At 41.2% G+C, this 15,048-nt stretch overlaps 1 protein-coding gene across 1 annotated transcript; it reads right to left on the reverse strand.

Moving 5' to 3' along the window:
* Nucleotides 1–143: 143 nt before the first annotated feature.
* On the reverse strand, nucleotides 144–11,925 carry tdrd6a (tudor domain containing 6a). Its single transcript, XM_078290095.1, has 16 exons — nucleotides 7,582–11,925; nucleotides 6,739–7,521; nucleotides 6,006–6,171; nucleotides 5,469–5,590; nucleotides 4,890–4,970; nucleotides 4,734–4,794; nucleotides 4,153–4,232; nucleotides 3,815–3,895; nucleotides 3,543–3,597; nucleotides 2,999–3,078; nucleotides 2,780–2,834; nucleotides 2,433–2,500; nucleotides 2,277–2,340; nucleotides 1,852–1,997; nucleotides 1,332–1,386; nucleotides 144–865 (listed from the first exon to the last, which is right to left on the reverse strand). Exons 1-16 carry the CDS (start codon nucleotides 11,923–11,925, stop codon nucleotides 768–770), a joined length of 6,339 nt encoding a protein of 2,112 aa, XP_078146221.1. The 3' UTR covers nucleotides 144–767.
* Between the last annotated feature and the right edge of the window lie 3,123 nt (nucleotides 11,926–15,048).

Consider the following 15,048-nt stretch of genomic DNA (forward strand, 5'->3'; position numbering starts at 1 on the left):
TCACGCAACGGCAGCCACATCCACACTCATACTTTTGCAATACAGTCTGTACGGTGGTTTAGTGTCCAGCCATTCCAAAGAAATGGGAAGGGGGTGAAAGGAAACCATGACTCATATGTATGGAACTGCAATTATATTTATTGTGCCAACATAAATTTCTCTTAAACATCTGCACATTTCCACACCTAATGCAGGATCAGCTTCTTCTGGCATTCTTGAAAATTAAATTCTGTAGAATTTCACCTGGCTCAACAATTCAGATCAGTCATTAGTATTCAACACAACATTCAATACTCAAAATTATTTTTCAAAGACTTATTTGGCAATATACCAAACAGAGCAACTCTATCAAACACTCAACAGATTGATATTACAATGCTCCGATTAGCATATTGGGCAAGCACAAAAATACTGAGGATGAATTCAATGCTTCACAAAACTAAGGTTTTCACAACCATTGCAATGCGTTTTACCAAAACATTTTTACCAAGTGGTCACAGTATTTCAATAGGAACAATGAATTAGCCCAAAGACCAGAGGACACGCTAAGTCAACCAATGTATTTAAGACTTTGGCATGAAGCATTGTATGAGTACAAACAAAACAAGGTAAACTGAACTTGAACCTGAACATATTTTGAACTTAACAGAACATAAGCAGTTGATAAACTTCCATCTGATGTGTCTGGTAAGGACGTGTGGAGGGAATGTGGTTCTGACCACAAGACCGCCTCCTAATTCCAGTATTGCCAGTCACAAGTCTTCTTGCTACTGAGGCGGCTCAGTCTCCCTCACGAATATGACGCTGTCATCAGAACTGTCCTCGATTACCAGAGAAAGATGAGTCACCATTGACAACTGGGCCTCTTCAAGGGGAAAAATTGAAGGGATTACTTGGTATTTTTGACACCAGAACTCAACACACTTCAAAGCCTAAAAGTTGGTGGTGGTCAAAGTTGATGTAATTCCTGCCATGGAAATGTATTATTGAATTGGGAACTGAGGACGTGATGAAAACAAATAGAATGGACAAGATGAGACAAATGAGCAATGGTGTGGTGTGTGAGTCTGAGCAGATGTGTTATGGAAAAAGGCGTTCACTGAACATCACAGTGGCAGTTGTGTTGAATTATTAAGCTTTTTGAGTCTCACAGCCTTGTGGATGAGCTGAAATTCTTATTTATATCCTGTTCTTCTTTGATGGATCCCATTACTACTTGCTGCTGCAACAGCCCAATTTCCTCATGGGGACTCATTAAAGTTTCATCTAATCCAAAGCATTCTAAAATCAGATGTAAAAAAAAAACATCATGGTACCATGCGATCACTTACCAAGACTGTCGACGGCAGAACAGGACATTTCTTCCACAAACACATCCTTTAAATCCTGGAAAACCATTAGAAAAAATTCAGACCACAAAGCTGTTCTATGGACAGCAGTGTGAATCCTTGTTCCTAAACATTTTCCATTTCAACATTCAATACTCACGCAGACTTTAATGACTAGATTTGTACAGATTTGTTTGGATGGTAATTATGATGAATGGCGATAATGGCTTGGCAATATGATATATCACTGTATAGCTGATGCTAATTAAAAAAAAAAAAAACTCACAATGTGAAATGACAGTGAGTCTACAACCACATAAAACCCATGATACACATACTGTACAACCAAGGCCTTTTGTCCAATTGGCAAACTGTGTAAGACCTGGAAAATATAAACTGAATTTTCCTTACTTATTCAGACCTAGTGTAAGAACCCTGTGTCCTTTGGCAGTTTGTATTAGAAAGGAACAGTATTAAAATGTTAGCACTATGTCCTAGAACAGTTTGGTCTCTCTTCTCATTTGTATGTGGCTCTGAATAAAAGCATCAAACAGCATCTTATATTTTTTGCCATGACAGTGAATTCTGTTACCGTATTTTGTGTGGGGGTTGTGTGCGCAGGGAGCTCACTGGACACTGTTTCAGCTTCACGTGCCACATCTGGAAGCACTAGGGGATATCAGAGGAAGATCAGGCTTACAAAACAGCAGGACAATATCTGCATTCAAATAATGAAGATATGCTTGCTGTCAAAGAACTAGGTCTTTTCGAAAAATCAAGATCAATGTCACAAAAAGCAAACAAGATGAGATGTGGATTTCTTGTTTGGACATTAATAGTAGAGTTCAATGGACAATAACTGAATCAAAGAGATAAAAACAGTAATCACAAGGTGTGTCTGACGCATTGTTTTTGTTCATTCTGTAAGCACAAAATATGGTCCCATACCAATGCAGACATCTGCAGAACAGGCCTCTTCAATAAGGCAGGTCACCTCTCCAACCAGATTATCCTAAACAAACAGCAACAGGGAGAACACACACTTGTCAGAAGTAAGTACTTTTGCAGTTTTGTTTTAGGATTTTGTTGATTGAATTCCATTACCGTATTCTGAGAGGGAACTGTGTCCGTGTGAGGCTCACTAGCTGCTGGTTCAGTGTCAGCTAGCAGGGCTGCAGAGACAAAGGCAGATAAGTAGATACAGAAGTACAATGATGTCTATGTTTTCGTTTCCATTAAGTATAACTGTCACAATAGTCACTTTTTTACAACAAGATCAAGTAGGCATGCCAGAGCCAACTGAAAATGTTAAAATCAATTATCTCTGTTGGCAAAAAAAAAACATGTCAGTGTGTACATGCACATAGATGCGGTGGAGGAATGGAAAAGGGCCGGAAATGTGTTCAGCGATTGTATTTGGCATACTAAGAATCAAGATGATCACAACAAACCAGAATCTTTATCCTCATGATGAGCCGGTGTCTCTTCTTCAATCATCAAGTTGTTCTAAAATGGAACAGATCATTGATCACTGTGTGTAATACAGACCATGTCAATGGTCACTTTCAATATTAGTAAGGTACTTTCATAAATTCAAAAATGGTTCTCATATACAGTCAACAAAGTGTACAGGTACACTTCTACAAACCACTGCAGTTCCGTTCCATTACCTTGTTATGCGTGGGAGCACATGGTGCCTCCTCCTGTAGGGCATTGTCTCCAGTTTCAACTTCCTGTTCTGTACAAACATCTGTGAAGACAGTCACAATCACACACAAATATTCACAATCAATCTGTGAACACAAACAGTACTTTACTTTTTGCCTCAGCGAACCACATTTGCAAAATGCTTCTAGACCCAAACTGATGTTGTAGGCTAATGTGAAAGCTTGCCTCACAAACTGTACCCTAAGCCTACAGTATATACAATTCCAATTTCCCATTTGGCAGACGCTTTTATCCAAAGCGACATACACATTTTAATACAACACAAGCAAGGATCTAGTCAGGAGAGAACGAGTGTAAGTGCCATAAAGCTAAATTCTAGTCCGACAGGACATAGGTGCCACAAGGCAGTGCATAGAGCGCATAGAGGCAGATAAAGAATTATAAAGATCTGAGATTATATATATATATATATATATATATATATATATATATATATATATATATATATAAGAAATATAGATCTGATAGAGCTTGTGATTCACACACCAATAAATTGTTGCACAGGAAGCACACAGGAAGACAGCAGTGATGCATTCTGCACCTACAATGTAAGAGAACACACCAAACAAAATCACAGTCACAGTCAAAATCAACAGAAAAAGGAGTACTATATTTGTCCTTGCAAGTATTTCCATTCAGTATTACAATTCATGTAAATGTAACAAAAATTACCATACACACAACATTAAAATGGAAATTAAAAGTTGTTATGGCAAGGGTTATGTTAGTGTGTATGGTGATACAAATAACTTTTATACCTGCTTTGATTCTTCAGAGATCAGATCAAATGTTTTGTGCAGGTCAACATATGCCTTGGGACCAACCTCCTCCTGGGGAGCCTTTAGAAAAAAATATGAAGTAACCACAACTCTAATTATAACGCAGACAATGTGTAATTACATCCAAATGACGCCAATGTCCATTTACCCCTATGTACTGTACATTAAACACATTCAACTCTTATGAGCATCACACGTTTCATGTACAGGCTTTTCCACTGCTGTGTCTAACCCACCCTGAACTTCAACTACGTCACTCAACTTAAAATCCAATGGAAAATAGTTGGAAATTGAAATGTCATTGTCATACAAATTACCATTTCCTCTGTTGCCATAGTGTTAACAGGATCATCACTTGCAATGATGTCCTCACTGTCATCTCCTTGCTCATGTGGGTCTGCAAATAAAAAGGAAAAAAGCAACACATTAATATGGAGCAGTGCCATAAACACAGCTCATTGACTATAGCTGTTGTTTGATGACCGTCATCTGTTGCTTGCCTACCAAGATGGCTGTGTGGTAAAACAACACAAATGCTTTAGATAGCCCAAGTAAAAGAAATATCAGTATGGTAACGGTTAAAAGATTTGCATTAAAAATTCTAATAAAGTTAACATATTTAAGGATTTGCCATTATATGTATGCAAGCATCAGAAGTTCAAGTAATTCAAAGAAACTAGCATCTGCAAGGGTTACATATATGCAGTAGAGTAAAAAGAAGCGTTTTTCGTTTTGAAAAGAAGTGGATTCTAGTATAAAGTAGCAAGAAAGTATAAAGAAATATGAGGAGTATAAAGCCTCCTAGTTTCCATCTCTGGGAATACAATCAGTGCTGTCAGTTGTTGTCCCGAAAATGTCACAAGAATCCAGTCGTAGTCCAAGCATGCAGCCAACTTACCAGCCTGAGACTCTGTATGAGATAAGGCCCTATCGTGGTCAGTACTGTCATCATTATCACACTGAAAACAAGCAGACAGACAAGAAGACAGTGGTTAAATGAAGTAAATGAGAAGGAACGCTGCAGATAACATGCTGGTTGCATTATTTCACTGACCTGCTCAGGCTCTGGTAACACTATCTCAAAGACACTGTCATGGTTAACTATCATCTCAGTGTCACAATCAACCAGCAGAACCTAGAAATGAGGGGACAACATACAAGCAGGTCAAGGTTGAAAAACAAAACAGATGTAGTTAATATCTTCATCTTGACACAACACAATATAGACAAAGGATTCAAAGCTAAAGTGAAAAACTCCACATAATATATGTTGCTGTAACTGCACACTCAAGGCCCAAGACTATGGATTGAACACCAAAAAACAGGATCTTTACTGAAGACCACCAAGACAAAGCGATGTTGACTATATAGAGTGATTTTAAACTTTTTTAAAAATATTTCTTCCTTGCAGCATAACCAATATTTGCTAATTTGTGCAGGCTTATAAAAAAATATATAGCCTACCCATACCCCTTATGCTACAAACCTTTCAGCTGACTTTGAAAGGACACACAAGGGCTTTTACAAAATAACATGGCAAATAACTCAATATTAAATCTCATCTTAATGACCTTTGTGTGCCAACCCAGACTTTAAAAATGACTAAACATTAATGAATACTTGAGGTCCTTACCAGTGTGCAGTCCCTTAAATTCTTCAAGACCCTTGCTTTGCACCATGACTTGACAGCAGGTGACCAGACCACACAGGTAGAACCAATGGGGAGAAATTCAGCAGCTCTCAGTTGACCAAACTCTATAAACACATAAAATATGAGGGAAAGGGGGAACATGCTAAATTAAATCCTGTTTTATATGAAAAGTTGCTGTGTTAAAAGTCTGTTTATGTACAGTACACCTAACAGTTACCACTACTGATACCAACCATACTGTACTGCATATAGCACGTGAAAAATAAACAACATGCTACGAGACAATTTCAAGATGCTGCATTATGTTGTTAATTTCAAAATCACTCATGCCATACAGCATTATGGGTTTGAATTTTCTTTAACTCTGCTGCTTTCGAGTTTAACATCATTTCGATATACTGATTCATTCACACCTGTTTAATCAATTTCAAATTCAATATTATGAAATAGCCTACTGATATACATATTGTGTAGAATTCAGAGACAAGGACCATTGGACAAATGAATTGTGCAACTTACCAGAATCTTTCATGATGTCAGAGTTGTCTTCCACATCATCGGTAACCAGCGCTTGAGGCAGAGACTCCAGCTCAGCAACCACAGTCTCAGACTCTTCCTCATCCATGTGACAGTACTCCTCCTGGGTTATCAACTTGTCTGTAGTGGCGGGAGCAGACTCTGTACTCTGAGGAACAGCCTCAGTGCAAATCTTATTGCATATTTTCTGAATTTCCTTGGCATCTTGAGCCATAGCCTCCCCGAGGTTCTCATATAAGGATGGAGAAGAATTTAAGTCATCTGGGCCAACAGCTTGGTCCATCACTGATGCAGCCTCCTTTTCAAAGTCTTTGTCAGTTTCCACCACATTCGTGTCAGAGCTCAAGGTCAAAGTATCATGTTCATGTTCACCATCTTCATCAGGCAGAGGTAACATGGTTTGATCTTTGCCGATACAATATGACAAAAGCTCATCGTTGGGTTCTGCTTCAGATATCACAATAGTAGGGACTGTCGTCACCACTTGGTTGGAAACCATTTCACTCAGGCTCTCTCTCTTTGTCACTGGAGAAGATTCGACAGTCGCATTGTATTCTGAAGAAATCTGATCCATCTCTTCCTTTTGGGCATCAGTATAAGACTCAGATCGAACAGAACCCTCAGAGCAATCACTGTTCTTGAGACTACTTGCTAGCTCTGAGGCCTCACTTGTTACACAAGGGATAACAAGCTCTGTGTGCTGCCCAAAACAAACATTAGTGCATTGCTCCTCTTTGTGGTCTCCCTGAGCGTCAGACATTGCTGTCTCTTTCATAGCTGAATCACATGGTAGTTGTGGTGTTTTGTATGAAGTGGACAGTCCAATGGCATCAGGTTTGTTTTCTGTTGGGGAGCTCTTCCAGTGAGCTTTCATTGTCTCATTTATCTCCTTGCCCTCACATTCTATCTTGACAGAGCATCTGATCTGGCCTTGTTCTCCTCTTGTTACTTTAAGAACAGTCAGCTGTAATAACTTGTCTGTTATGAGCTCTGTTAACTCATCTATTGCCCCATCGTCCCAGGAGCCATGTGAAGGATCAAAGCCTTCAAGCTCACAGAGAAACGCCTGTGCCGGAGTTTCAACCAGTTCAGGTGGCATTTCCCTCACGTTCCTCACATTGACTTGGGACTTATTTCCATAGTCCACAAAGAGAACTGACAGCGTGTCTTCATCTTTGCTGATGACCTCTGCACGATACCACAGATCATCATCTACATAAAGGGCAATGCATGGTCTGCCAGGGTAGAGAGAGTTTGTATCAACAGGCTTGTGATGTGCTGCATTCCCTACTTCTGAGACACTTAGTGTCATCTCATCAAGTTCTTCTGAGTCAGCAGACTGACACCAAAAGGACTGAGCACCATTTATAGTTGTGACGTAAGCCTCCAACTTCTGTCCCTCAACGAAGTCATGTTTGAGGTAGCACAGAGGACAGGAGTTCAATCTAGATTTCTCAGGTGCCATCTCTCTGCTGGCAGAGCTCTGGACAGACTTTTCCTCCACTTGTCCATGTTTCTCAGTTGGACCTTTACTAGGTAAATTACACATGACATTCACACCACTTTCCTCAAGGCTGACTTCCCACACAGATCCTGACTGCCTGATAAACCGGCACTTCAGCTCCTTGTCTCCGTTACCCCCAATGTCTTTTTTGAAAGTTGACACAACTTCTGGATCCAGCACTACCTCTTTTCCAAGAGCTGCAGCTTCACTCAGCATACAGTGTGTGCTGTATGTAGGAAGTTGCAAGAAGGGTTTGTGTAGCCTGTACATCTTGGAAATTGGCATCACTGCTGTATTTCCATAGTCAACGAACTCAACAAGAGCCATTGTGTTTCCATGGATTTCTCTTACAACTGCACGATACCATGAAGAATCATCTGGGAACTCTGCCTGAACAAGGTCACCTGGATGCACATCTTTAATGTCGATGGCTTTGGTGGTTGACTGACAATCATTGAGTTTTTCCACAATTGAGAATATGTCATCCTCCTCTTTGACAAATTGTACATAGAAACTCAGTGGGTTGTTGCAGTGTGAGACAAAGACATCTGCTTCCATACCTGACGTTATGGATTTTGAGGGCAGGTCTGTGAGTTTAGGGAGGGCTTCAATCTCGAGTTCTGGGGCCACATAGTTTTTCATGTAAGATTCTGTGCCAGGTAATGTGGACTTGATGAACTGTTCGGGAGCTGTAGGAAGACTTTGTTTTATTGGTTTGGTATGGGCCTCCGCTGGGTCAGAGCCATTTCCCATACTGCTTGGTGTCCTGCCAGATAACCGCCTTTGGTGTGGAGGTCTGTACAGCTCTAATGACCGAGCTCTGGCTTTCTGACTGTTTTCTCCAATACGGTGTAAAGGCTTTGGAGCATTGACTTTGGAAGATTTTGTCTCATCTTCCATTTGATGTACTGGTTTTGGGGCAGACCCCTGGTTTGTCTTTGGGATTTGTGTATCATCTTCCATTTTTGTAGCTTGTTTTAGGACAGCTTTAGGAGTCTTTTGTGCATGATCTGCAGAGACCTCAAGTGCTCTCCTACCCTGGTAGACAATCTTCTCTTCTCTGTGCATCTCAATCTGAAACTGCTTCTTGATCTTGGAATTGACTTGAGTGCTTCCATAATACAGCTCAACCAGCAGTTTACCATCAGGTTCTTTGGCCACCACTAGCGCTCTGAATGTCCGTTCTGTCGCATGACTCTCAAACCAGCTATTCACCTCACTTGGAACATTGGCAGGGATATCGGAGAGACTACACTCAACAGCTTGCACAGGCACAGACATGATGTCACTAGCCTCCCTGGGAACTGGAAGCAAGTCAGATTTGTCCACCTCAAGGGTGTCACCATAATCCACAAAGTGAACCAGGATTGATGGCTGTGTGGCCTTGATCCGTCCCCTATACCACTGCCCATCAGTGTATTTCGCAAAGCACACAGTTCCAAAGACTGTTGGGAGCTTTGCGTTCTTAAGATGGCGACACAGATTGCTTAATTTCACCATGAGATCTTCCACCACATCAGCATTCCTCTGGAGCTGGCAGTAGAACTGATTGACACCATTCACACATGTCACTGTGACCATTTCTTCTGTCCCTGTTTTAATGTTGTGTGCTGAATAGTAGTATGTGTTCAGACGGACAGAGGACCCAGAGGCTTTCTTGGGAGGTGTGCTGTTGACAAGATTGACCATATGGGTGCAGACACTTTCAAAGGGAGTTTCTAGATCCACAATGTTGAAAACAACTTTCTGCTCATTGTACATGACGGCATATATGGTGCACTTTAAAATCACATGGTTGGACGTAGCAGCATCCACAAATTCCTGGAAAAGAGCCATTGCTTCCTCACCCCAGTCATTCATGGTTGATGTGGGGTCAACAGGGTTGTACAGGCTGCATCGAAAAGCTTGACCTTTCAAATTCAGGAATGCTGGGCATATTCTCCTTAGGTCATAGAGGGAGACTGTCTTCATCTGGCCATAGTCAACGAACAGCACATCTGCATGGGGCGTCACATGTTTGTGAATTATAAGGGCTCTGTACCACATTCCATTATCTGGATGGCGAGCAACACAATCCGTTTCCACAAAAGGCTGAAACTGACTACTTGCGTAGTGAGTCTGCATGTCTTGCATAAGCAATTTCAAGTGCCCTGCATTTTGTACTAGTTGGCACCAGAAGTCATTTGGGCTTTCAGTGTAAGACACAATGACGTCAAGGGCACTTCCTATGGGAAACATGTGCTCCTTAAAGGTAGTATTTCTGCTTTCATTGCTGGTGGGGCCAACAGTGTTTTGGATTTGGAAAGAAATCCCACTGTTCCTGCATATTTCAGAAGGTTTGGCACCTGGATTCAGTGCTGCAGGGAGAATAGCAGGTCGCATGGTCATCTTGGCTTTGGGTTGTTTCTGTGCCTCATCCTTCTCAGCAAAGCCAGAACTGCACATCATCTTACTGACATTTCGCTCTCCATGTGCTGCAGAATCTGTCATATGAACAACATAAGCACCATCATATTTTGCTGTCACATGTACATTTAGGACTTTATCTGTGACTGCTTTGGTGAAAAAGTCAGTGGCACTCTGGCTCCATCTCTCATCTTTTGGCTTGACAGCAGCCAGCCTACATTTCAGTGCCAGGTGGGGCAGCTTTTTGAGCTTGTCGGGAAGGGTCCTGATGCTACTCCTATCAATCACTTCAGTGTTTCCATAATCAACAAAGAACATCTTGATTTGTGTCTCACCCACTTCAGACACAGTTGCTCTGTAGAAATCACCGTCTTCTGCCTTGGCAGCACAGTAGAGGCCAACTGTTGGATTTCTCACCACATCTTCATTGACTGAATCCCTGTACAGATCAGAGATGCTACCCATCAGTTTATCAAACTCATTTGCATACTTCTGTGTTTGAATCCAAAACTCTGATGGACTGGACACATGCTGTACAACTGCCATGTGGGAGGAGTTAAGAGGGAGGTCTTCAACTGGCAACTTTTTGCCCTCTGTTCCCTTCACAGCCTGCGCAGAAGTTAATATACTTCCTTGACTTTCTTGTCGAACCTGATGCTGCCCTCTGTATTTAGTGCTGTGGACGGCATAATCGCCAAGTGATTTTTCACACTCCAGCAAACACCTATCCTTAGAGCCAAACAAGTTGTTAATATTTGTGTTTTCATCTCCATAGAGCGTAACATAGTGAACCCCCTCTGAGAGGCTTTGGTACTCAAATTTGGCGATCACCGTCTTGTACAGGAGTAGGGTCTTGAGATAGTCAATATGGGTCGCTGTCCATCCCACACCTTTGTCAGTGATTCCGTGGAGGGAACAGATGTAAGTCACAACAGGCATCCTGAAGAACTCTGCAGCCAGTGGTCTTACATGCTCCACTTGAACAAATTGTTTTGTTCCATAGTCAACATTTAGTACTTCCACCACCTTGTTTGTCGGGAATACCTGCTGTAAAACAGACCGGTACCACCTACCATCACTTCCTCTTGCAGCACATGGGGACCCAAGCATATCAACACTTACAATGCAAGTGGCCAGTCTGCCCTCATAGTGCTGGGTGATCTGCTCTGTGAGTTTCTTCAGCTCTTGTGAGAAAACCTTCAACTGGCAGAAAACCCGCTGTGGATTTGTCACTTCTGTGATGATTACAGTCTCTACAGTTCCTGTCGGCAGCTCTGGGTACATGAAAAGCTGTTGCTTGTGCATTCGCTCACCTGATCCCACAGGTTCATTTCTCATGGAGTTCTGCTGAGTCTCTGGGGACACTGCAGCTCCACTGTGGGACTGCAGTGACCCAAATACAAAGTCCTTGAAGCTTTCTGCAGACAACTTCTTGGCAAATCCCATCTCATACATTTGTTTAGATATGCAGGGGATGTGCAGGATGAATGTTCTGTGGGGCACCAGTACATCTTGGACACATGCCTTCATAGATTTCCCACAGAGAGATTTCAGAAACTCCAAAGCCACTGGAGACCAGTAGTTCTCAGGTGACAGTGGTAACACATTAGCCAGCACGCAGAATTCCACTTCAGGTGGCAGGTAGAAGTACTCTTTCTTACCCCACGCCAGCATGCTTGTGGTGGCGCTATGCGTCCACCCTTTGTCAATAAGGAACACACTGTAATTCGAGCCATTTCTTGAGACTATGTGGGACCTGTACCAAGTATAATCCACCTGAACCAAGCACTGGTCACCAGGATTTCCTTCAAACTCATGAAATACTTTTCCAGGAGACTGAATATCTTTTGCTAAGTACTGGTAGTCTGCTTTCTTTTCCTGGCTAAAGTTGCCCCAGAGCTCCACAAGCACACAATGAGGACTCAAGTTGACCCTGGTTATGAGAATTGTTACATCTGATCCTGGTGTAGGGAGTCCAGGGATTGAAGACATTTTGGTGCTTTCAAGAATTCCAGTTTTCCATCAGTTGTTGGCCTCATCAACACAGCTTACATGTCAGCACTGAGTGTATCTGGAAAACATGCATGCACACCCCACACACAGACACACAGTATGGAATAGACATGGTTAATTTCTGTGCTGTCTTTGACTAGGAACTCATTTCACCACTGATACACCTGATCAATTTTGTGTTTCCATAATGTTGGCTTTTTAGATAGCTCACCACAGTATTTTGTAAGATAAGTATCACTCTCTTGTTAACACATCTGATTTGCTCAGTAGCTAATGTTACATAGCTAGAAGCTAGCATTAGTAGTGGCCACTTGTTGTGGCGTGTTAACCACAGAACTTGAATGGATAGAACAGTCCTGCCACTGTTTGTCATGGTAATTCGGCTAGTACAGCATAAAATGAGATTATGGAATTGTAAGGGAGTTGCTATGGTGACAACGCAAGTCTGGGCATTAAAGCTGTTAAGTGTGTCACACTTACTTGAGAGCTGTACAGATGTGTCTGTTGCACAACTAGCAAACTGTCTAAACTCAACTGAAAGCATTATCAAAGATAGTTCTTCTCTCGTTACTTCTCGTCAAAATCAGCATATTAGCATCATCAAACATGTACCTGTAACTTAATATAGCCCCTTAAATGCTATGAAGTAACGTAGCTTAGCCTGCCTTTAGTGGAGAAAAAAAGTTAGCATTCGCTAACTTCAAAAGGACATCGGCTGAAACATTAACTCAACTATTACCACTTTAACTATGTGCACAGATGTCAAAACCTTTGAGCTTCTTAAAAAGACAGCAGCAACTGGTAAAATACTATCACCTAGTGGTGGCATGAGTGACAACTTAATTTAGCTGCAATGGCAGTTTTACACTGCTTTGGTCCTTGCTGCAAAATCTCTCCTCTCAGCGACTTGCCATAAGTCAGTTTATGTGGAAGCTAGGTAAAAACAAAATTTGTAGGCTATAGTATGCATTACAGACATTTTTTTAATTTAATAGGTCAACAAAAGTTGTCAGCCATACAGATAACACATCAGATGTATTGAGTGTTAAAAACATAACACTCAGAGATAAAGATAATCGATTTTTATTGGGGTTTTTTTAATGTATCTATCAATTAACCAATAATAATTAACCATTGAATGAGTCTGTACTAGTTTTAGTGTAATAGAACTAGTACAGACTAGTTCTAGAACTAGACTGTAATAAAGTGGCACATTAAGAGCTTTATAGAAAACATAAGCAGACCTGAACTTGTGTTATGGAATTGGCAATGAGGAACTGCATTTGGGTCATTCCGTGTCAACTCAACCAGAGCTCCCCGGCTCAAACTTTTGATTTTGATCATTTTTTTCCTGGTGGAAGATATACATAAATGATAAAGAAAGCCCAAATATTAAAGCTCACAGACCATTATTTACCGAGTTTTCCCCAATTTTGTAGCAGGGGGATCAAAATGACAATTTTCGCCTAGGATTTGGACCAAGTTTAGGGGTCTAAAAGCGACACTGAGAAAGTTATCAGCTCCACTGTTTTTCTTCCACAGAAAGGCTTGTAGGTAGACTACAAGATTCTGGCAGTTTCAGCACTTGATTTTGTGATGTATGCCTATGGCAGTAGCCAAAAAACAGAAAAATCACCAGTGATATTTTTTAAAGTTTAAATATTAATCATTCCAAAAGTATCAAAGATACCTCAATATCCTTTTACTTCCTGGTTTAAAATAAAAATATCTTGGTGTCTGTCTATGCATTTGCAAGACCCTGGGGGGTTTATTCTCTGAGATAATAGCCTGTGAATATGACTTCAGAATGAAATTGTCAAATCTGACATGTTTTCAAAGGCCAAAAACCAACTGTGTGACACATGGTAGGAAGCTAGTCTTTTGTGTCCATAAAGAAGAGGTTCTTAAGTAAAAATAATATAAAATTTGGAAATGTACAAGGTTTCCCATTAATGTATTAAACTGTGGCGCACTGCCACAGTTCAATTTCTGCCGCCACAGTTTCACGTCGCTGAGAAAGAAATGTTGCCATTATTATTATTAGTTTTATTATCGTTTTTGTGGTCTTTGCCTTCATAAAACTCAGTCTCCTCTCAAAGGGCTGTCCCTCCTCCCTGCTTTGGCAGGTGCTAAACACACCCCCATCCCAATATGTGTGAGATGAGACACAAACACACTACGTGATACTGCGGACGTCTCTCATTGAGGAACGAAGCACAAGCCACGACCTGGAACGCATTTGTAGCAGGCCCATTCACACAGAGCGACAACTATAAAGATAACTATAAACTATAATTATATGCTGTTGCTCAAGCGTTCACACTACAACGATATTGGCGCCAAATATTTAGAGAAAACAATTGAGCTTTATCAACGTGCTTTTATTTTACACGCTCTCTAAAGTAAATAACGACAGAGCCGATGGATTTGGGTTCATGAATTGCCGCAAGAGAGAGGAGCTAACAAAATATAATGCTCTTTTACGGTGCTTTCATTACATTATTGTGCTTTGTTTATATGAGAGCTAATTGTACTAATGGCCACCAAGTGAAGCTATTCATTTTTTTACCAGTAGGAGACTCTACACACCACATCTACTGTGAATGAAAGAGTCAAGTCCCCTGTGGCCCATGTTGAGAGAAACACCTGTAACTTCACCGTGGCTAGACGGGTTTCAACAGGCTACTGGAGGGACACATGTTGTTACCTCCCGGCCATATTAAAAACATAGGATAATAGCGCATTTGCGGTCAGGTTGGCCAAGACATGGTGCTATTTTGTTAGTTAGCTAGCAAAAGTTAGCGAGTTAACTAGCTTCCAGGTCAGTAAACAGCCTTACCGCTAATCCCAAGAGCTCTTCCGATCCCGACCGGTATGTCACATTTCTTTTCAACATTTTTAGAGGCGATGGTCTTTGTCAAATAGCGCCGGGTTCCTCTGGACTTCTGTCATCAGTTCCTCAGCAGCAGCGAACTAATGAATTCTTCCAACCTGTCCTTCGTAGAACTCTACTTTGATTGGTTGAAAAAGTTTTAAGTGTTGTATCACCTAAGGCAGGGGCTGGAGAGGATATCGCTGTAGCAGAGGGTATGCAACCTCAGG

This window comes from Centroberyx gerrardi, chromosome 18 (assembly GCF_048128805.1).
Source record: "Centroberyx gerrardi isolate f3 chromosome 18, fCenGer3.hap1.cur.20231027, whole genome shotgun sequence".
In the NCBI taxonomy this organism is placed as follows: Eukaryota; Metazoa; Chordata; class Actinopteri; order Beryciformes; family Berycidae; genus Centroberyx; species Centroberyx gerrardi.